Source organism: Bison bison, unplaced genomic scaffold, assembly GCF_000754665.1.
Source record: "Bison bison bison isolate TAMUID 2011002044 unplaced genomic scaffold, Bison_UMD1.0 scf7180017864349, whole genome shotgun sequence".
Taxonomy (NCBI): Eukaryota; Metazoa; Chordata; class Mammalia; order Artiodactyla; family Bovidae; genus Bison; species Bison bison.
The window spans coordinates 9,767,160-9,791,335 of NW_011494921.1; the positions used below are offsets into that span (position 1 = coordinate 9,767,160).

The 24,176-nt window shown below is 41.2% G+C and overlaps 1 protein-coding gene across 1 annotated transcript in view; it reads right to left on the reverse strand.

Moving 5' to 3' along the window:
- The window catches only part of DCC (DCC netrin 1 receptor), an 838,683-nt gene that overhangs the window by 519,602 nt on the left and 294,905 nt on the right, over positions 1–24,176 (reverse strand). Inside the window, exons 5-6 of the mRNA XM_010854834.1 lie at positions 23,780–23,934; positions 21,078–21,198 (exon numbers count right to left, since the gene is read on the reverse strand). Coding sequence (XP_010853136.1) covers positions 21,078–21,198; positions 23,780–23,934 — 276 coding nt within the window. The remainder of the gene's footprint in view (positions 1–21,077; positions 21,199–23,779; positions 23,935–24,176) is intronic.

Sequence of the window (24,176 nt, forward strand, 5' to 3'; positions counted from 1 at the left end):
GGAATATGCTATCTAGGTTGGCAATAACTTTCCTTCCAAGGAGTAAGCATCTTATAATTTCATGGCTGCAATCACCATCTGCAGTGATTCTGGAGCCCCAAAAAAGAAAGTCTGACACTGTTTCCCCATCTATTTCCCATGAAGTGATGGGACCAGATGCCATGATCTTCATTTTCTGAATGTTGAACTTTAAGCCAACTTTTTCACTCTCCTCTTTCACTTTCATCAAGAGGCTTTTGAGTTCCTCTTCACTTTCTGCCATAAGGGTGGTGTCATCTGCATATCTGAGGTTATCGATATTTCTCCCGGCAATCTTGATCCCAGCTTGTGCTTCTTCCAGCCCAGCGTTTCTCATGATGTACTCTGCATATAAGTTAAATAAACAGGGTGACAATATACAGCCTTGACGAACTCCTTTTCCTACTTGGAACCAGTCTGTTGTTCCATGTCCAATTCTAACTGTTGCTTCCTGACCTGCATATAGGTTTCTCAAGAGGCAGGTCAAGTGGTCTGGTATTCCCATCTCTTTCAGAATTTTCCACAGTTTATTGTGATCCACACAGTCAAAGGCTTTGACATAGTCAATAAAGCAGAAATAGTTTTTCTGGAACTCTCTTCCTTTTTCCATGATCCAGCAGATGTTGGCAATTTGATCTCTGGTTCCTCTGCCTTTTCTAAAACCAGCTTGAACATTTGGCAGTTCACAGTTCACGTATTCCTGAAGCCTGGCTTGGAGAATTTTGAGCATTTCTTTACTAGCGTGTGAGATGAGTGCAATTGTGTGGTAGTTTGAGCATTCTTTGGCATTGCCTTTCTTTGGGATTGGAAAGAAAACTGACCTTTTCCAGTCCTGTGGCCACTGTGGAGTTTTCCAAATTTGCTGGCATATTGAGTGCAGCACTTTCACAGCATCATCTTTCAGGATTTGAAATAGCCCAACTGGAATTCCATCACCTCCACTAGCTTTGTTCGTAGTGATGCTTTCTAAGGCCCACTTGACTTCACATTCCAGGATGTCTGGCTCTAGGTCAGTGATCACACCATCGTGATTATCTGTGTCGTGAAGATCTTTTTTGTACAGTTCTGTGTATTCTTGCCACCTCTTCTTAATATCTTCTGCTTCTGTTAGGTCCATACCATTTCTGTCCTTTATCGAGCCCATCTTTGCATGAAATGTTCCCTTGGTATCTCTAATTTTCTTGAAGAGATCTCTAGTCTTTCCCATTCTGTTGTTTTCCTCTATTTCTTTGCATTGATCACTGAGGAAGGCTTTCTTATCTCTGCTTGCTATTCTTTGGAACTCTGCATTCAGATGATTATATCTTTCCTTTTCTCCTTTGCTTTTTGCTTCCCTTCTTTTCACAGCTGTTTGTAAGGCCTCCCCAGACAGCCATTTGGCTTTTTTGCATTTCTTTTCCATGGGGATGGTGTTGATCCCTGTCTCCTATACAATGTCACAAACCTCCATCCATAGTTCATAAGGCACTCTATCTATCAGATCTAGGCCCTTAAATCTATTTCTATCTTCCACTGTATAATCATAAGGAATTTGATTTAGGTCATACCTGAATGGTCTAGTGGTTTTCCCTACTTTCTTCAATTTAAGTCTGAATTTGGCTGTGAAAGCAACTATACTCCAATAAAATTTTAATTATCTCAAGAACAGTAATTCCTATCATATTCTTCAGAACAGAATTAGAAAATAACAGGGGACAACCACACACACACTTAAGGTGATCCTATTGCATTTACTCTACCAGATGCTATATCTTTACACAAACAGATCAAAATGACCGCCATTCATGTTTAGCCAGAGTAATGTATTCTCTTCTATTCCTATAGGAAAGGATTTTCAAAAGATTTTCTCATTCACTAAGAATTAAAAATCATTACAGATTTCATTCATGTCCCATGGCTCTGTTAACACTCGTATTTTCTGCTTAATATAGTCCAGAGGCACCTGGATCACCCAGATATTTTGCAGCATAATCCACTTGTCCATTATTTTAATGACATCACATTCATCGGACAAGTTGAGCAACAAATGGAAAATATATGGAAAGCTTTGGTAAAAACACATATCCTCTAGTTGTGACAGACAAACCCTATGGAGATAAAGTAGCCCAAAACATCAGGAAAGATTTTAGAGGCACTTTGATTTGGGGCATGGCAAGACATGCCCTATAGATAAGGACACATTATAAAATCTGATACCTACGAACACTAAGAAAGAATCACAATGCCTCTTAGGGATTTGATTCTGCAGGTAGCACAATCTGTTCTGACCTATTCATTCAGTTATGTGAAAAGCTATTATCTTTGATTAGGGTGTCCAGAGTAAAAACGGACATTTTAACAGGCCCAACCCTGATGCAAGAGGCTCTTACAACCTAGGCTATACAACCGAATAGGCTCTGCTGTATTAAAGGGATTGGTGATAGGAAAAAATTCTATGGAGGGCTGATAGCCAACCCTGATAGAGAAAGCACAGCATAAACCCCTAGGGTTCTGCTGTCGAGTCATGCCATCTGCAGCAGAGAATTGCATACCTTTTATAAAATGGATTCTGACAAAATATTGGACCCTCCTGGAGTAAGAATGCCCAACCTTGAGATAATCAACTGACCAGTGGCAAGAATTGCTCATCATAAACTGAGTCCCCTGAGACTCATTCACTTAAAAGTTCAGGCAGCACCATTATCGGATGAAAGTGTTGTCTTTGGCATCAAGCATAATCATGATCAGAGGGCATAACAGCAGGGTGTCCCTGAATGCCATATTTTTAATCACTGCTGTCCAAGGAACTTCTCCTTTGATGAACATATGAAGTTGCAAACTTTCAAAGATGAAAACATGCATCCTTGTGTCCAATCACAGAAGTTGGTTCAAGTGTCTGCTGTACATTGTCACGGGCGTGCTTCCTCTAGAAGGGGTTGTGCTTTTGTGCATTTTATTATACAGTCCTGAACAGAGGACAGTGGCAGAGTATCTTTCCATGAAGCCCAGGATGACTGGAAGCAAGCATAAAAACAGCAGCGATGTGGCTGTTACTGCTAAGAAGCACCACTGGGCAATGGTGAAAACAAAAGTGAAAATAATCGAGAGTGAAGCAAGGCATGTGAAAAATATTTCAAAGCTATTACAGTACACAACTGTATCGTCAACTGTGTTAGTCTGGTACCTAGGCTTAACTCTGATGGACTTAGGAACAAACTGGATGTAACAAACATGCTCTCAGAAAGGAACCTGTTCATAAGTAGGGAACTTACTGTATAGAGACTATGCTCATGGCTGGGCTGATTGACCAGGCATCTGGAAGGACTGTGATAAGAAGGTCAGGGACACAGAGGAGAAGCGGGATATGGACAGGTCTCTGGGAGTGAATATCAAATATTATAAAGATCTTTGTATCACATCTAAACACCAAGCTTTGTGCAATGGTGGTATTGTAGGCAATGAGGTTTATCCCAGGCATGAAGAAGATCCTGTGGCAAGGACGGCACCTATGCATTGCCCAACAACACGAGCTACAACCCAACAAAGCTGTTGTTCCTCACCAGCAGCTACTGTGTTGCCATATATCCAATCTACTATTAAAGAGATGGATGCAAAGTGCCCAATAAAACCCCGTTCCTGGAGGAGACCAACTAACCTCTTGGTAGCATTTCGTTACACTGAACTCCATCCACTCCAGAAAGGGCAGAAGTTCACCTCGATTGAAATATACACATATCCCACCCTTCTTATTCTCAAGGCTTCAACCTGCAGTACTCTCTGAGAGCCCCCAAAGTATTTGAGCCACAAACATGGGATCATGCATAATATTACAGAAGATCAAATAACACACTTGGGTGCAAAAGAGGTGTTGGTATGAATACACGACCATGGGATATTGATCACATACCATTCTCTGAGAAGCTGATAACCTGATACGGCTTAATGATACTCTTTTGGAGAAGCACTGAGAAATGTTTGAAGACAATACCATTAAAAAAAAAAGAGGTGGGGGAGTCTTCCTTCAGAGTGCAGTACATACTCAAAATGTATGAGCAGTATATGGTGCCGTGTCCTCAAAGGTAGAGTAAATGGATACAAGAGACGGAAGTGGCTGTGGTCTTCCTTACCATTACTCCTAGGGACCCATTTGGAATCAGTGTTTCTCATCGCTGAAACCCTAGGCTCTGTGGACTTAGAAGTCCTAGTTCTTGGAGGAGAAATGCTTTCATCATTAACTTTTGAGGTATCACTGCTTCCTGGTCATTTCAGGATTCTTGTGCCAAAATACCAGTAGGCAAAGGAAGAATAATTAATGAGATCATCAGGGATGGGAGGGTGGGAAACAGGGATGCATACGGTTAGCACACAGGTTATCTACTGGAGTGTCTATTAGTACTGTCTTCTCCAATTTTGACGGTAAATAGACTAGTACAAGTTCTACGACGTGCGGAGGGATAGGAGTTCAAGTCATTCCACCTGCTAAGTCATACAGACAAGTAGAGATACTAAACGAAGGGGAGAGGAATAACGCGTAGGAGGAAGAAAATGGTGACCACCAACTGCAGCCTTGAGGACAGCTGTGGTTGTACTGATGAGGGCTGTAGTTCATCCCACCAACCTTCCTTTTTCCTCCAGGGAACAAGACCAACATGCACCCTGGAATAGTTATTTACAGGATTTGTTACATGAAGCAAACGGCTGTGAGAGGCACAAAGGGGAGACTCTGGCGAACAGAGAGGAGTGTCACCTCCCATCTCCCTCTCGTGGACGGTGGCGCTCACCCCTCCAGCTGGAGACAGTGCTGAGGCTGACTGCTCGCGACAGCATCCATCTCCAGTAACTGCCTTCAGGTAAAGAGAAGCACTGCACTCAAGGGCACACCCATCCCTGGAGGGAAAGCTTCCTGTAGAATCATCCGAGGCCTTTGCTGTTGACTAGATTGCAATTTATTCCTCCTAACCGTGCATATGAGTATAATTTCAGAGTAGTTCTATCAGTGTTGGTTATCATCACTTTGATAATCAGTTAACAATTATAGCTATATAATTTTAGCTACCAAATTATATATACCTCCTAGTGATTACATTGATATTTGAAAATTCTCTAATAATACTATATCAGAAGGAATCTGGATATGTGTGCATATGCGTGTGTAGTGCCTGTGTGTCCAGGCACGCGTATTATCAAATGATTTATAAATAAAAGACAGACATATTACACAAACAAGATTCTTTGGGTTCAGTGTAAAAATCAGAATTCTTTTCTATTTCCCCACTAGGCCTTAAGAAAGCTATGGAATAACAATTTTCAGTGTGTTTACCACCAAAGTCTGATGTGATCAATATTTATGAATCTATCAAGTCTTTCATATTGTATGGATTTATAGTTATCACTGGTCTCAGGATACTTCATATTACTGCAGAATTCATTTCTAATTTCAAAGTCCGCCATAGAGTCATATCCTCTTGATTATCACTGAGCTAGCTTCCTACTTGAAGCACATGTTGAATGAAGGACAAGGTGAATGACAAGCCTCTATTTGCTGAGAAACCTCTGCCAACATGAAACCGGAATGAGCAAGTCATTAAATGGATACTGTAAACCCTGCTACAAACCTCTCCTCCGGCAGGCATTATGAAATAGACCTTTTCCCTTCACCTTTTCTACTGTGCTAAAAACCTAAACTTCAAATGGTTACTGTCCCTGAAACCTTTGGCTATTAATTATTTTCTTGGAGGATAGAAAATATGGTAGAAGATAGCTATTGTATTCATCCCAAGAAATGTATCCTATTTGTCTTAAGACTAAATAAACCAATGGAACACTGCATAATAGCTAATATTTGTGTAGCATTTTGCAGCCTGCAAATCCCTCTGATATACATTTATTGCACTAAATCTTTGAGACAACTATCTACCGTATTTTAAAGCTGAAGGAATGGAGATTTGAAAGGGTTAGGCAATATTATCTAAGATTCTGCCCACTAGATTCTATATTCCAATATATTTTAAATTGCTATAGATAAACTAGAGAAGGATGTGGACATGAAACGTGTCCACATCTCAGAGACTAGGTGAATATTACATGGTCAAAGATCAAATGACTGACTGATGCCAAACCTGGGCTATCATTGAGCCCCTCAGGGAAAGTGCTAGTTTGAGTGCCAACATTTCTCTAAGGGAAAGGGGACTTTGCAGCAGAAAATAAAACAGCAGAGATTATCTTCCTCTTACTTTTATCTATACCTTAGCAAGTGAAATACTTCTTTAGCAGATTGAATTCATAGCCATATACATTGACATTAATAACCTTCTCAAAAAAATTGCTTCTGTATCCTAACAGGTACAGTTAATTACTACAGTTTATAAGGGGAAATGTCTGTGGAAAGCTTATGAGCTATAATCATTGCTGGAAATAAGTTTCAAAAATATTAAGTTGCACTTTTATTCATTTATGCTCAGTGATGGAACTCTAAAGAGAATGTTTGTAGTTTTAATGAGCATCACAGATTTTGTGAGAGAAGCTGTCTAATGACTCATTTTTCAGTTTGGTCCACCAATATATTAGTCTGGTACATGGAATTGGATCTTCTAAATTATTTACAGAACTCCAGGAATAATTTGATCCCACACAGACAACCACTGAGCATTTAAATCATAGTTACTCTTCTCATATCAAGAGAGAAAAATTCAACTTAATTGACCACCAGTGACTAATATCAGACTAAAAAGTACCTCATTTGAGAGTTAGTTATAATCTGACACAGTTGCTTATGTGCTATTACACTGACAAGTTAAATTCTAAAAGATCTTAAAAGTGTTATGACTAGTTGTATAAGTTTTCATTGCTTCACACAATCCCACTGAAGTTAGTATATAAGAGTTCCTACATCGTAAGAAACACTTTAACAAGCTGTAGTTAATATACAACTATATGAGTATGCGCCCACATATTCCTCTGGATATTTGGGATTTCAAGGTGTTCATCTGGTTCCATCACTTCGTGGTAACTATATGGGGAAAATGTGGAAGCAGTAAAATATTTTATTTTCTTGGGATGCAAAATCACTACAGACGGTAACTGCAGCCACAAAATTAAAAGACACTTACTCCTTAGAAAAAAAGCTATGGCAAACATAGGCAGCATATTAAAGTAGAGACATCACTTTGCCAGCAAAGGTCCATAGAGTTAAAGCTACAGTTTTTCCAGTAGTCATGTATGGATGTGAGAGTTGGACCACAGAGAAAGCTGGGTGTTGAAGAATTGATGGTTTTGAATTGTGGTGCTGGAAAAGACTCTTGAGAGTCCTTGAACAGCAAAGAGATCAAACCAGTCAATCCTTAAGGAAATCAACCCTGAATATTCATTGGAAGGACTGATGCTGACACTGAAGCTCCAATACTTTGGCCACCTGATGGGAAATTCCAACACATCGGAAAAGACTCTGATGCTGGGAAAGATTGAGGGCAGGAAAAGCGGGTGACAGATGGACGGCATCATCGACTCAATGGACTTGAATTTGACCAAACTCTGGGACATAGTGAAGGACCAGGAAGCCTGGCATGCTGCAGTCTACGGTGTCACAAAGAGGTGAACATGACTGAACAACAACAAGGTTTTCTTCTCATGTTGATAGCGAAAAGTCACAAAAATAGATCCAAATCAAATCTCAGCAGGACTCTGTGGGGCTCCTGGGCATGGAGGCCTTTCTATGTCCCCCATTTCTTGTACGGAATGGACTCCAGCCTGTGTGATAGTCCCTGAGCTCCAAAGGGCAGATTTTAACAGGTACTAGTCAGGGAAGAGAGGGAAGCAGGGATAAGGGAGGAACAGCCAAGAAACAATAGTACAGCCTTAGGGTAGGATCATGCTTCTGCCTCAAGGGATTCATGTAACAATGGCTTTAAGCTCTGTTTGGAAGAAAAACCCAACAAATGGAAGATGTAAGTATTACTTTGGCCACCTGATGAGAAGAACTGACTCATTTAAAAGACTCCGATGCTGGGAAAGATTGAATGTGGGAGGAGAGGGGGATGACAGAGGACAAGATGGTTGGATGGCATCACTGACTCAATGGACATGAGTTTGAGTGAACTCCGGGAGTTGGTGATGGACAGGGAGGCCTGCCATGCTGCGGTCCCTGGGGTCGCAAAGAGTTGGACATGACTGAGCAACTGAACTGAACTGAAAGCATTCCTCCTACAGAGAAGACCACATGAGGCCTGATTAAAGGAACCAGAGAAGCTCATCAAAAGATCACTGGAAAACAGGTCAAAATACAGGCACTGCACACACCCTAATCTTATTAGCAACCCTAGCCTTGAACTATTGCTATGAAACTCCTTACCAAATCTTCCCACCTAGCAGCGTGGTTTTTGAGGGGCACAAGCCTACTGTTTTCCCCCTTTGCCCAGCAAAGAAATAAAGCTCTTCTTTTCTACTTCACTGAAAACTCTGTCTCCAAGATTTGACTCAGCACAGGGGCACGGAGACCAAGTTTTTGGCATCAAAAGGACTTCTGATTTTATGCCTCGATGTTCATGACCAGACCTAATACTTTTGCTCACATGTGATCTACCCCCTTAATACAATGTTTACAATTTGACATCATTTGTAAACAGTAAAGTTTTTCCAGGGGAGGACAAGGAATTGAAAATAGCTCACATTTTTTTTTTCTAAATGCTTAACCAATATATTTCCCCACCTACAGTGGGAAACTACTATGTTGCCAATCTTGGAGGAAAAACAAAAAACCAGCATTAGAACATATTCAATATCAACAAATGTGTTAGGGATATGAGACAAATACGAGATACATGTCCCATATATATTTCTTATTTGGAAAGTATGAATTGGTACATTGCCCAAGCAAATCTACATTTAGGAAATATTTAGAATAGTGTTTATTTGGTTGTGAACATATTACTTTTCTGTGCCTAGAATATAGAGAATACATTATTACTCCCCATGGCTACTTTGTTATATATTCATCCATTTCTGCCATTAAATTTAAAATATTCCAGACTATATATATCTTGATTACAGCTGTATTCCCAGTTCTCTGGCCCTTATCTTCTCTGCCCAGCAGTTAAGTATTTCTAATTATTTTCATTGCAGACTATGGCCAGGAAACATAATGCTGTTGTTCAGTCGCTCAGTCATGTCTGACTCTTTGCGACACCATGGACTGCAGCACGCCAGGCTTCCTTGTCCTTCACTATCTCCCAGAGCTTGCTCAAACTCATGTCCATTGAGTTGGTGATGCCATCCAACCATCTCGTCTTCTGTTGTCCCCTTCTCCTCCTGCTTTCAATCTTTCCCAGAATCAGGGTGTTTTCAAATGAGTCAGCTGTTCACATCAGGTGGCCAAAGTACTGGAGCTTCAGCTTCAGCATCAGTTCTTCTTATGAACATTGAGGATTGATTTCTTTTAGGATGAACTGGTTGGAACTCCTTGCAGTCCAGGGGATTCTCAAGAGTCTTCTCCAACACCACAGTTCAAAAGCATCAATTCTTCTGCACTCAGTTTTCCTTATAGTCCAACTCTCACATCCATACATGACTACTGGAAAAACTATAGCTTTGACTATAAGGACTTTTGTTGGCAATGTAATGTCTCTGTTTTTTAAAATGCTGTCTAGGTTTGTGATAGCTTTTCTTCCAAGGAGCAAGCATCTTTTAATTTCATGGCTGCAGTCACCATCTGCAGTGATTTTGGAGCCCAAGAAAATAAAGTTTGTCACTGTTTCCATTGTTTCCCCCATCTATTTGCCATGAAGTGATGGGACTGGATGACACAATCTTCATTTTTCTAATGCTGAGTTTTAATCCAGCTTTTCCACTGGCTTAAAATTCAACAGAACGCTACCTAACAATTAGAACCAAGATCACTAACTCCAAGATAACTGATATTTTATATGTATCTTATCTTTGTTCCTATCATCCTCTCTATCCCATACTGCATCACCAGCACCAGAAAATAAGGTTACTTCTCCTTTCAGCAACCAAACAGTCTTAATTTAACTATTACTTACCCACACTCCATCATTCTCAGGCTTCCTTCATGGCTCAGCTGGTAAAGAATTTGTCTGCAATGCAGGAGACCTGGGTTCAATCCCTGGGTTGGGAAGATCCCCTGGAGAAGGAAAAGGCTACCCACTCCAGTATTCTGGCCTGGAGAATCCCATGAACTGTATAGTCCATGGATCCCAAAGAGGTGGACATGACTGAGCAACTTTCACTTTCTACCCACACTCCATTTCACTGGAGGATGACTAAAGGGTAACTAACTCATCAGCATCTGCTATGTCAACCAGATCCGAAAGTATTGTGTACCTGTTTGCAAATCTGACTACTGAAGTATCTTATGACTCCTAACACATTGATTCTTGACACTTTTTGGCTGGGCTGTTCAGTGAGTAGTAGACTTGAAGAGCTACAGTCAATCGTCATTTGGAAAGAGGACTTAACTAATGTCTCTCACCAGGTAATAAGTAAACAAAAGTAAAATAACAACAAGAAACTAAAACCAAAATAACAACAACAACAACAAAAACATTTCCTTAGCTCTTAGAAGAGATGGCTAGGCAATGCAAGTGATACAAACCAGCTGAAGTATTTTAACCTGAATTTACCACCACTTACATAACACACCTAAGTATTTCTCATGCATATGGAAAGTCTTCTTAAGTGTGCAGATCTTTGTCTGTGGGTGCACAAGAGTATGTGCACTCATGGTTGTGCACATGTGCACATGGTTGTGCACCTAAGTTTGCAGAGATGGTTAGCAGTCTGGAAATGTGTGTACAGCGTCACAGTGTCAGATACACAAGATTCCTGATCGCATTTCCTCTAGCATAATGATTTTTTAAATGGCATTGGTCATCTTGATCTTTATCTTGAGGAAACCATGCATATATTCCACATGTTACAGTACACACATTTCAACAGTTTTCCAAAACTTATTTTCTGGAGAGAAAAACAAATCATTAACTCCATTTAATTTAGTAGGTGGTGTTTCCTAAGTCACTAATTGTGAAAGAGGGAATAGCTAAACTCTGTATAAAAGACGAGGCTGAAACCTCATTAGGCTTATGTAAATATCCACCAACCATGGGCGCCCTCTTGAACAGGCCATTGTGTGCGCTTCAGTGAGAAGCAGATTGTTATGGTTGCCCAGAGAATCTCTGAGCCGCAAGCATGTGGACAGACCAAAGCTGAACAGCTGGTCAATGCAGGCCCACGATGTGCTTCACAATATATGGTGACCATTTATTGTTGGAACTTCGAGAGAGAGGGCTCTGTTCTTCCGCCATGGTCAGCTTCATTGCTGAGTTTATATTTATAGCTAGCCTCTCCACCATCTGTGCACGCGGCCTACACTGCATCTCTGAGGAATTGGAGGCATGATTTGAAGACCTGATTAAATAGCCAGGAAAAAGCAATCCATCATTTACAAGGAGGGAGTATAAGACAGTCACAATGGTGTTCTGTCACGCTTTCAGATTTTGGTCTTCATTTTCTTTTACTTTCATTCTAATCCAATGCCAGATACAATAAACACCAACCCAGTGTCGCAGCCACTGACAACACTTTACCATCTAGAAGGGAGAAGAATGAACTATCAAGATTCCCTGAGGCTTGCCCTCCTCGGGAGGTAAATGACATTTCTGCCGAGGGGAGCCTTGTCCTTTTGTAGTCTCATAGACCCAAATGAATCAGGACCTGAACAGAACACAAGGGACCATTAACAAAGAGATACCTGTTGAAATCAGAGCTGACTGGTGTAAGTGAAGTTTAGTGCCTAGAATTGGTTTATTGAACAAGCTGAACTATTGGAATAGCAAGAAAGAAGAGGAAACAGCTTTATTTTTTTCCCATCCTCCACTTTCAAACACACTCTATCAGATATATTTTCTGTCCTAGATAGCAAATTGGGTCAATCCTCGAGTCCTGAAGGCACCTTAAAATATTTTAAAAGCTTTCTTTTCAGATATTAAAAATAGTAACAATAAAGGGAACACATACACATGCAATCAAGTAAGCTCTAAATCAAGACATTAACCTAACATTCCATTTCAAGTTTCTTCCCTCCTCCTAGAGCTGGCCTGAGGCCAAAAATGGGTAAGAGGCAATGGAACTGTGTGTCACTTGGTTTTCATTCTATTGGGTCTGCCTGGCCCCCCACCGCCACCCCCACCCCCAGGACTTAGGGCTTCTCTAGGGTAGAAAGAGAGGATGGACTTCAAGTAAAGAGACAGAGGCTCTTTTTCTCAACCTGTGCTCTTTAGAATCCATAGTCGTAGAAGGCATCCACATGTGTGTTTTGTGGGGGCAGCTATGTGGGTTCTTCTGAGGCCTTTCCACCCGAGGAACCTCCACTCTAGACCCCTTCCTAAAGCAGGCACAGCGGGGTCTGGCTGGCCTTCTGCCCCAGCTCCCAGGTCCGCTCCACCCCCAGTATCTTCTGTGGCTGTAGCCTCTGCAGCCAGAACCTCGTGGGCAGGCTTCTTCAGCTGTCTTCAGCCCTGCTTTTTCTTCACAAGTACAGCTCACACCCTTGTTCTTCCCCAAAGTGGAAACAGAGCTCAACACAACTGACTTTCCCTTTCTCCTGCGGGCTGTGGGTGAGGGAAAGCTACAGGGCTCAAAACGGCCTGGAGCGAAAACTCCCTTCCGGGCCTTTCCCACCGTTCTGTACAGAATAAAGAATTTTCTCCCCCAAAGAACGGAATGGACATGAATATTGATTATGTTCAGCTCCCAGCTGGCCCCAGTCTCCGGCCGGTCTCAGGAATTCCTTGCCCCTGTTGTTAGAAGCTAACTAATCAAAAATAATCTTGAGGAAAAACAAACCCCTTCAAAACAATGTATTTCTGCATATGTTTTCTATATATACCTACCCTCTTCTTGACTTAGCACAGCAGCACACTGGTCTGACTGCTGCCCCTTTTCGCCTCATTAAAGGTGATCTGTTCCTATAGAGTATCGGTCTCGTTCTTTCTCCAAACCTTGCCTTCTCTAGTTCCCTTACCTTAGAGTGGGCACCTCCAGACAACTTTTAATCAAGATAAGATGTCTGTTTTCCAGTTGTGCAAGCAGTTTCCAGTAAAACATATACACGCACACAAATCACAAATGCACTCTGTTCGAGGAGTTTTCTTGGTGTCTCCATAACTTGACTTGTAGGGGAAAGAAAATGCCATGACAATGCCTGTGTGTTTAGTCACTCAGTCGTGTCTGACTCTTTGCGACCCAGTGGACTGTAGCCTGCCAGGCTCCTCTGTCCATGGGGAGTCTCTAGGCAAGAATACTGGAGTGGGTTGCCATACCCTCCTCCAGGGGATCTTCCCAACCCAGGGATGGAACCCAGGTTTCCCACAATGCAGGTGGATTCTTTGCTGTTTGAGCCACCAGGGAAGCCCTGACAATGTGTTGACAAATTTCAACACATCAAAGAATCTTCCACACTGAATGGCTTACAGGGGATGATGACCAGACTTGGCCAGTGCCAACAAGTCCTAGGAGAGTATACCGCATATATCTCTTTAGAAATATGACTGTTTATCTCATATTTTCCTCAGCTTTATGGCCTTAGATGAAAATCAATGTTCACCAGAATTCTCTTGTTCTGTGGCTTATGCAGCAACCAGTATTAGTGTAAATGTTGCCATATTGTTGTTAATGAGACAGCACAGGGCTTGTGAACCATGGCTCACATTAGAGACTGATTTTAGAGGTTCCTTTTCTCTACCTCATCCATTAACGTTTCAGCAGAAGAGAATGCACTTAGTCACACCAACGAAGTTACATTCACACATAGGGCACATTCAATAAAAGGGGAATGCACAGTCCATCAGAGAAACTGGTGATCTTGAACAAGAGTTAATTGTCCCTTTAAATTACGAGGTAGTTCCTTTCATTCTTTTACTCATCTGAGACTGTGGTTCTACGGCTGCTTCTTTGTTTTAATGAAGAAAACAGAGAAAGTCATTGTTGTGAACATTATGATGACAATTTGAGAGTCTTTGGATAATTGGTTAGATGCACCAAACATCAGGCCTTGATAGGTTACAAAGATAGAAGTCAAAGAAAGACGATGTCTCATGTATTTCTGTAGCTGTACAGAAATTACTACTTTCTAAGGAGTACGTCCAGAGAAGGCAATGGCACCCCACTCCAGTACTCTCACCTGGAAAATCCCATGGATGGAGGAGCCTCGTGGGCTACAGTCCATGGGATCCCTAAGAGTCGGACACAACTGAGCAACTTCATTTTCACTTTTCACTTTCATGCACTGGAGAAGGAAATGGCAACCCACTCCAGTATTCTTGCCTGGAGAATCCCAGGGATGGGGGAGCCTGGTGGGCTGCTGTCTATGGGGTTGCACAGAGTCGGACACGACTGAAGCGACTTAGCAGCAGCAGCAGCAAGGAGTACATCAAGGCTGCATATTGTCACCCTGCTTAATTAACTTATATGCAGAGTACATTATGAGAAACGCTGGGCTGGAAGAAGCACAAGCTGGAATCAAGATTGCCCAGAGAAATATCAGTCACCTCAGATATGCAGATAACACCACCCTTATGGCAGAAAGTGAAGAGGAACTCAAAAGCCTCTTGATAAAAGTGAAAGAAGAGAGTGAAAAAGTTGGCTTAAAGCTCAACATTCAGAAAACGAAGATCATGGCATCTGGTCCCATCACTTCACGGCAAATAGATGGGGAAACAGTGGAAACAGTGTCAGACTTTATTCTTTTTGGCTCCAAAATCACTGCAGATGGTGACTGAAGCCATGAAATTAAAAGACGCTTACTCCTTGGAAGGAAAGTTATGACCAACCTAGATAGCATATTCAAAAGCAGAGACGTTACTTTGCCAACAAAGGTCCGTCTAGTCAAGGCTATGCTTTTTCCTGTGGTCATGTGTGGATGTAAGAGATGGACTGTGAAGAAAGCTGAGCACCAAAGAAATGATGCTTTTGAACTGTGGTGTTGGAGAAGACTCTTGAGAGTCCCTTGGACTGCAAGGAGATCCAACCAGTCCATTCTAAAGGAAGTCAGTCCTGGGTGTTCTTTGGAAGGAATGATGCTAAAACTTAAACTCCAGTACTTTGGCTACCTCATGCGAAGAGTTGACTCATTGGAAAAGACTCTGATGCTGGGAGGGATTGGGGGCAGGAGGAGAAGGAGACAACAGAGGATGAGATGGCTGGATAGCATCACCAACTCGATGGACGTGAGTTTGAGTGAACTCCGGGAGTTGGTGATGGATAGGGAGGCCTGGCGTGCTGCAATTCATGGGGTCGCAAAGAGTTGGACACGACTGAGTGACTGAACTGAACTGAACTGAATAAACTTACTGCAGGAAAAGAGTAGGACAAGATTGAGTTAAGAAGAAGGAAACTGCTCCAAAAAGTTAAATAATCAATAGATGGCATGAACTTTTCATAAGGAGGTATTAATATTTTAAAGTATTTGGATCTATACAATAATTGTTCAATCCCTCATCAAAAAAAGGAAATAGTGGAAAGAGAGCAGTAATGCTTTTGACCTTCCGTAGTATTACCACATTTCAGGGCAGCTGATCAGTTAGCTTTTTGTGTGTTTGTTTTATGTGGTTCTGCTTTCTTCCTGGTAGAAATTGTACCGACAATGTGATGACATGTTAATTGCTCATTCATGTCCAACTCTTTGCGACCCCATGGACAAGGGCTCACCACACTCCTCTGTACGTAGGATTTTCCAGGTAAGAATACTGCAGTGCATTGCCACTTCCATTTGCAGGAGATCTTCCCGACCCAGGGATCGAACCCAGGTCTCCTGCATAGAAAGCAGACTTTCTACTGTGTGAGCCACCAGGGAAGCTCAGAAATTGTACCATTATGGGGATATTCCATGACATGTATATTATAGATTTATGCTAGTTTGAACAAACCACCATATTAAACCTCTAAAAGATTACAGAACAAAAAAATAAAAACAATAAATTATAGAAAAAAGGACAACTCATCAAAACCTGTTTTTTTTTTCTTTTAAAGGAAAATGTTTTACTTTCAAGTGATTACTTCTCCTATTTTTCTTCAAAGTTCCACTGATTTAAGACTATAAATAAGCATGTGTGTATACACATATATGACTCACTGTATGTGGAGACCAAGACGAAGGATCGTGGGATCTTGCAAACAACAGCTTTATGAGTGTGGCAGAGGAGATGGCAGAGCAGGACTGTAATCCACTTCTCCTGTGAGAACTCTGAAATTATAACTTGCTGCTGAACAACTATTGACAGAGAAGAATGTTCAGTTCAGTTGCTCAGTCATGTCCAATTCTTTGCAACCCCATGGACTGCAGCACACCAGGCTTCCCTGTCCATCACCAACTCCTGGAGTTTACTCAAACTCATGCCCACTGAGTCGGTGATGCCATCCAGTTATCTCATCCTCGGCCATCCCCTTCTCTTCCCGCCTTCAATCTTTCCCAGCATCAGGGTCTTTTCCAATGAGTCAGTTCTTCATATTAGATGGCCAAAGTATTGGAGCTTCAGTTTCAGCATCAGTCCTTCCAATGAACATTCAGGACTGATTTCCTTTAGGATGGACTGGTTGGATCTCCTTGCAGTCCAATAGACTCTCAAAAGTCTTCTTCCACACCACAGTTCAAAAGCATCAATTCTTCAGTGCTCAACTTTCTTTACAGCCCAACACTCACATCCATACTTGACTACTGAAAAAACCATAGCTTTGACTAGACATATCTTTGTTGGCAAAGTAATGTCTCTGCTTTTTAATATGCTATCTAGGTTGGTCATAACTTTTCTTCCAAGAAGCAAGTGTCTTTTAATTTCATGGCTGCAGTCACCATCTGCAGTGATTTTGGAACTCAAAAAAAAAAATAATAATAATAAAGTCTCTCACTGTTTCCATTGTTTCCCCATCTATTTGCCATGAAGTGATGGGACCAGATGTCATGATCTTAGTTTTATGAATATTGAGTTTTAAGCCACCCTTTTCACTCTCCTCTTTCACTTTCATGAAGAGGCTCTTTATTTCTTCCTCGCTTTCTTCCATAAGTATGGTGTAATCTGCATATCTGAGGTTATTGATGCTTTTCCCAGCAATCTGATTCCAGCTTGTGCTTCATCCAGTCTCACATTTCTCATGATCTACTCTGCATAGAAGTTAAATAAACAGGGTGACAATATATAGCCTTGACGTACTCCTTTCCCAATTTAGAACCAGTCTATTGTTTCATATCCAGATCTAACTGTTTCTTCATGACCTGCATACAGATTTCTCAGGAGGCAGATCAGGTGGTCAGATATTCCCATCTCTTTAAGAAATTTCCACAGTTTGTTGTGATCCTCACAGTCAAAGGCTTTGGCATAGTCAATAAAGTAGAAGTAGATGTTTTTCTGGAATTCTCTTGCTTTTTCAATGAGCCAATGGATGTTAGCAATTTGATCTCTGGTTCCTCTGCCTTTTCTAAATCTTGTTTGAACATCTGGAAGTTCACGGTTCATGTATTGCTGAAGCCTGGCTTGGAGAACTTTGAGGATTACTTTGCTAGCATGTGAGATGAGTGCAACTGTGTGGTAGTTTGAGCACCTTTGGCATTGCCTTTCTTTGGGATTGGAATGAAACTGACCTTTTCCAGTCCTGTGGCCATTGCTGAATTTTCCCACTTTGCTGGCGTAGGAGAATGTTGAATCTTACCAAAAAAAAAAAGGTACCCCACATCCAAGGGCAAAGGAGAAGGCCCAGGAAGATGGTAGGAGTGACAAAATCACATTTAGAATCAAACCCCATTCCTGCTATAGACACCCGGAGGGCTCAAACAAACCTTGTGTGCACCAGGACCCAGAGACCCCACAGAGACTGAGCCCAAACTGTGTTTGGGTGTCTCCTGTGGAGATACAGCTCAGCAGTGGCCTGCCGCAGGGGCAAGGGCTCTGGGTACAGCAGACCTTGGTGTGGCATAAGCCCTCTTAGAGGAGGTCACCAATAAGCCACCACAGAACTGCCAGAACTTACACAGGACTGGGGAAACAGACTCTTGGAGGGCACAAAGAGAACCCTGTGGGCACCAGGACCCAGGAGAAAGGAGCAGTGACCCCAAAAGAGACTGACCTAGATTTCCCGTGAGTGTCCAGGAGTCTCCAGCAGAGGCATGAGCCGGTGGTGGCCTGCTTCAGGGTTGGGGGCACTGAGTGTAGCAGTGGGTGCATGGGACCTTTTGAAGGAGGTCGCCATTATCTTCATCAACCTCCACCATAATTTGGACTCAGGTCAAACAACAGGGAGGGAACATAGCCCTACCCATCAACAGAAAATTGTATTAAAGGTTAACTTAGCATGGCCCCACCCATCAGAACAAGACCCAGTTTGCCCGAAGTCAGTCTCTCCATCAGGAAGCTTCCATAAGCCTCTTATCTTTATCCATCAGAGGGCAGACAGAATGAAAATCACAATCAAAGAAAACTAACCAAACTATCACATGGACCACAGCCTTGTCTAATGCAATGAAACTGTGAGCCATGCTGTGTAGGGCCACCCAAGATAGACAGTTTATGGTGGAGACTTCTGACAAAATGTGGTCCATTGGAGAAGGGAATGGCAAACCACTTCAGTATTCTTGCCTTGAGAACTCCATGAACAGTCTGAAAAGTCAAAAAGACAAGACACTGAAAGATGAATTCCCCAGGTTGGTAGGTGCCCAATATGCTACTGGATATCAGTGGAGAAATAACTCCAGAAAGAAAGAAGAGACAGAGTCAAAGCAAAAACAATGCCCAGTTGTGGATGCAACTGGTGATGGAAGTAAAGTCCAATGCTGTAAAGAACAATATTGCATAGGAACCTGGAATTTAGGTCCATGAATCAATACAAATTGTAAGTGCTCAAATAGGAGATGGAAAGAGTGAACATCAATGTTTTCGGAATCAGTGAACTAAAATGGACTGGAAAGGGTGATTTTAACTCAGATGACCATTATATCTACTACTGTGGGCAAGAATCCCTTAGAAGAAATGGGAAGCCATCATGGTCAACAGAAGAGTCTGAAATGCAGTACTTGGATGCAATCTCAAAAACGACAGAATGATCTCTGTTCGTTTCCAAGGCAAACCATTCAATATCACAGTAATCCTAGTCTATGCCCCAACCAGTAACACTGAAGAAGCTGAAGTTGAACGGTTCTATGAAGACTTATAAGACCTTCTAGAACTAATATCCAAAGAAGATGTCCTTTTCATTATAGGGGACTGGAATGCAAAAGTAGGAAGTCAGGAAATACCTGGAGTAACAGGTAAATTTGGCCTTGGAGTTTAGAATGAAGCAGGGCAAAGGCTAATAGTTTTGCCAAATGAATGCACTAGTCATAACAAACACCTTTTCCAACAACACAAGAGAAGACTCTATACATGGATATCACCAGACGGTTAACACCAAAATCAGACTGATTATGTTCTTTGCAGCCAAAGATGGAGAAGCTCTATACAGTTAGCAAAAACAAGGCCAGGAGCTGACTGTGGCTCAGATCATGAACTCCTTATTGCCAAATTCAGATTTAAATTGAAGAAAGTAGGGAAAACCACTAGACCATTCAAGTAAGACCTAAATCAAATCCCTTAACATTAAACAGTGGAAGTGACAAATAGATTCAAGGGTTAGATCTGATAGACAGAGTGCCTGAAGAACTATGGACCGAGGTTCATGACATTGTACAGGAGGCAGTGATCAAGACCCTCCCCAAGAAAAAGAAATGCAAAAAGGCAAAATGGTTGTCTGAGGAGGTCTTAAAAATAGCTGAGAATAGAAGAGAAGCTAAAGGCAAAGGAGAAAAGGAAAGATATAAGCATCTGAATGTAGAGTTCCAAAGAATAGCAAGGAGAGATAAGAAAGCCTTCCTTGGTGATCAGTGCAAAGAAATAGAGGAAAATAATAGAATGGGAAAGACTAGAGATCTCTTCAAGAAAATTATAGATACCAAGGGAACATTTCATGCAAAGATGAGCACAATAAACAATAGAAATGGTATGGACCTAACAGAAGCAGAAGATTAAGAAGAGGTGGCAAGAATACACAGAAGAACTGTACAAAAAAAGATCTTCGTGACCCAGATAATCACGATGGTGTGATCACTCACCTAGAGCCAGACATCCGGGATGCAAGGTCAAGTGGGCCTTAGGAAGCATCAGTACAAACAGCTAGTGGAGGTGATGGAATTCCAGTTGAGCTATTTCAAATCGTAAAAGATGATGCTGTGTAAGTGCTGCACTCAATATGCCAGCAAATTTGGAAAACTCAGCAGTGGTCACAGGACTGGAAAAGGTCTGTAAAGGACTATAAAGATAGCTGAGTGGCAAAGAATTGATGCTTTTGAACTGTGGTGTTAGAGAAGACTCTTGAGAGTCTCTTGGACAGCAAGGAGATCAAACCAGTCCATCCTAAAGGAAATCAGTCCTGAATATTCATTGGAAGGACTGGTGCTGAAGCTGAAACTCCAGTACTTTGGCACCTGATGTGAAGAACCGACTCATATGAAAACACCCTGATGCTGGGAAAGATTGAAGGCAGGAGGAGAAGGGGATGATAGGATGAGATAGTTGGATGGCACCATCAATTCGATGGACGTTGAGTTTAAGTAAGCTCCGGGAGTTGGTGATGGACAGGGAGGCCTGGTGTGCTGCGATTCATGGGTTTGCAAAGAGTCGGACACGACTGAGTGACTGATCTGATCTGATCTGTTATATATAGAGATTTTATATTTTTATGAAACACTGAAAGAAAGGCAAGCTGCAAAATAGAGAAGAAAGAAGTGATTTAGTGGTTGTTGTCTTGACAGCCAGAGGTATCTATTGTTCATAATAATCATATCTCACTGGATGGATTTATATATATATCAATAGATATAGATATAATTTTCTAGCACAAATATATCATCAATACACATATACACACCTTGATTAAATAATTCTAATTTCCAAGTTACTTTGGGAACAGCGAAAACTATACGGATTTTTACAGATAAACCACACAGAACAGTAACTACAAAAACCAGAGCAAAGTTCGTCTCATCTTACCAGGCTTAGGGACAATGAGCTGTGCACTGGTCTGGGTGTTTCCTGCTTCGTTTTCAGCCACGCACTGATAAAAGCCCTCATCCGACTTCACCACCCCAAGGATCCGCAGGTTGCTTCCTCCCTAGTGCGAATAAAATGCAGGTAAAATATTTGAAAAAGCAAAAATACTTCAAGTGACAAAATGAACACAACCAAATTTTAATCCCACTTCCCAGAAAAGCCAGAACGGAGGCCAAGAGACAGCCTCACAGATCTGTCCTAAGCCACCTGGAAAATGTCACAGAGTCCCAAGCCTTTGCTGAATCCACGTGTAGCAATTTCACCCAGTTCTGTGCTGAAAAATATACTCTCAAGGATGTACATCACCCTCCAATTCTAAATGAGCAGTAATCAGAACATTGCTTTATTATGTATGGAACAGAGGTTAGTATCAAAGAAATCTCATTCTCTTTCCCTTGTGCTGAAGCAAATAGGTTCAGTGGCTGCTGGAGAGAAACAAAAATCAAAAGGAAACAAAAACACTGATTTTTGCAGCTTCTAAAGGACAAGAAATCTAGGTTGGACATTTTCTAGAAGTGTTTTTAACTGAAAAAAAAAAAAAGATGTCAGCAAATCCTTTTAAAATTGTGTGACCTTTTAGGGAATTGGAGGAGGTTATGGGGGATATTTTATACCCGTGTTGTTCTTGTTATATGGCAAAATGTTTCACAAAATGTTTCATCTTCAGTAATCCATAAATTAAATACAGCAACATTAACTCCTGTTTTATATAAATTTGGGGCCACCATAGTTTTCAAGGATGGATGATAAAATGAACTGAAATAGCATCTCATTACCCTAACTCAGTTTATCTCCGATAGTGTAAAAATTAGTTCAGTAAGTGAGATGTATTAAATCACTTCCCCTGAAGTCATTAAGAGATAAATATTACCATAGGGGAGTTCTTAATTGTTTTTAGTGTCTTGTAGTCAATTCTTGGCTAATGTAAAATTCTTAGATAAAGCTGACTAACTTCTAATTAACAATTCTCATATAAGTTACTATTGGGACTAAATGTTAACTCGTGTGACAGACAATGGCTCTCAGATATCTGGAGCTATTGGGGAAATATTTTTTAAGCACAATTTAGTGTGAAAAGGGCTTATAGTGCACATTTCCTTTTTACCTTAAGAAACATTTCAATAGGTTGGGTATAATGGGTCATGCTGGGGAAAAGATTATTCAAACTGTAGAGAAAAATAAATGTTGCCTTTTATCATGTGTCCTTAAGGGCACTCAACAATTTCCTCTCTGTGCGAGTGGCAGACATTTCAGGCGTATACAACACGTTTCATGTTGCCCTCTGGCAGGTCATTTTTAATTCACTGATAGAGAAAATAGCATAGCATATACAGGAACTAATGGACTGATGTGGCATTCAAAAGTTAAATTTATTTTCCTTTCTTACTCTATTCCTAACCAATTAAATGCAACTAAAAATGAAAAATAGTAAGTGATGATAAGCCTAATAAAGATATTCTTTACAGATGTATTCCTTAAGAGCCCTTATAATGTGACAAAATGCATGGATCAGGAGATGATGAAAGCTTCTGAAAGTCAGCTGATCACGGAACAGTGACCGACCTGCTAGAGGCCTTATGAAGCCATGGAAAGAGTTTGTGCCTGAATTCCGTGCGGGCACTCACACTAGAATTGCCTTCTGCTGGGAGACTTGGCCTAGAGGACACTCTTCTTTATCAGGGTTACATCTGCATCTCCAACATAAGAGAAATGGACCAAAACCCTCCATCTTTCGCTGCAAAGTTCCTTGATATTTAAAAAGTGCTCTTCATATCTCTTACTCATATACCTGACTTCAGATACTCTGATGCTGACCTCAGCCAAAAGGAGAGTTTCCAAAGAGTATTTTCAAATGAGAAAAGCTTTCTGCTGCCAGCAGCAAGCACAATAATAATACTAATGAGAGGCTTGGGTCATTCACTGTGTACCAGGACCACAAACAGCTCTGTGAATATAATGCAATTATCCCTATTATCTCCACCCAGGACAGGAACAGAGTACACTAAACCATATAGGAACTATAAGAAGCATTGTTCTTGGCTTTAACTCAATGCTCTTAAATGACAAAGCATGTAAACCCTGGGTCTTGATATCTTCTCCACCACTGTCACGGCACCAATATTGTCTCGGCACCAATATTACTGCCCTCTTGCACCGCTCATAAAGGACCAGCTGGTCCTATTTGGAAGAGCAGCAAAGGAGCAAAGAGTGGCCATCTGTATTATCGAAGTGAGGCTGCCATATTCATAAGTGGCACATTCTATTAAAGCTTTATTATTATGGGCAAAAGTCAAAGAACTAAGAGATTCTTGGCTTCATACAGTCTAGTACTAGGTTCAAAACTTTTTTCTTCCAAGAATCACCAGTGAAAACATTTAGAAATTATTGGTATTAAGCCTTCTATTTTCTCATTGTTGGTTTAAAATCTTCTCTGTAAAACAAGGGGATGGGTTGTTTGATTATTCTTATTTTTTTAGCTCAAAAGTTCTAAGTCTAAAAACTCATCTGTTTTATTAGAACAATTTTCTTCACATATCATAAAAATTCCCAATGGGAATCTTGTCCCCAGGAAAGAAAAGCAACTGAAAACAGAATAGACGATGACTGGGATTATAAAGCGAATTTGAAGAAAAGATAATTACCACTATCTGAAAATAATCACTAGGAATGACCACATCTCCATTCTTCATCCAATTCACAGTGGGCACAGGCTTCCCAGAGACTGTGCATTCAAACTCAATATCCATGCTTTCATAGGCATAGAGGTTGGAAGGGTGATTTAAAAACCAGGGCGGAACTGTAAAGACAGAAAAAAAAATAAAAAGTGAGTGGGTGGGGATGTGAACTTGCATGCTCTATTTTCTCCGAGTTACAGACAAATACTGAAAATGCTTACAACTTTAATTCCCTAAGCCCTTAGTTTACTTTATAGGAACTACTGTAGGACATAATCAGAAGGCGATGGCACCCCACTCCAGTACTCTTGCCTGGAAAATCCCATGGACGGAGGAGCCTGGTGGGCTGCAGTCCATGGGGTCG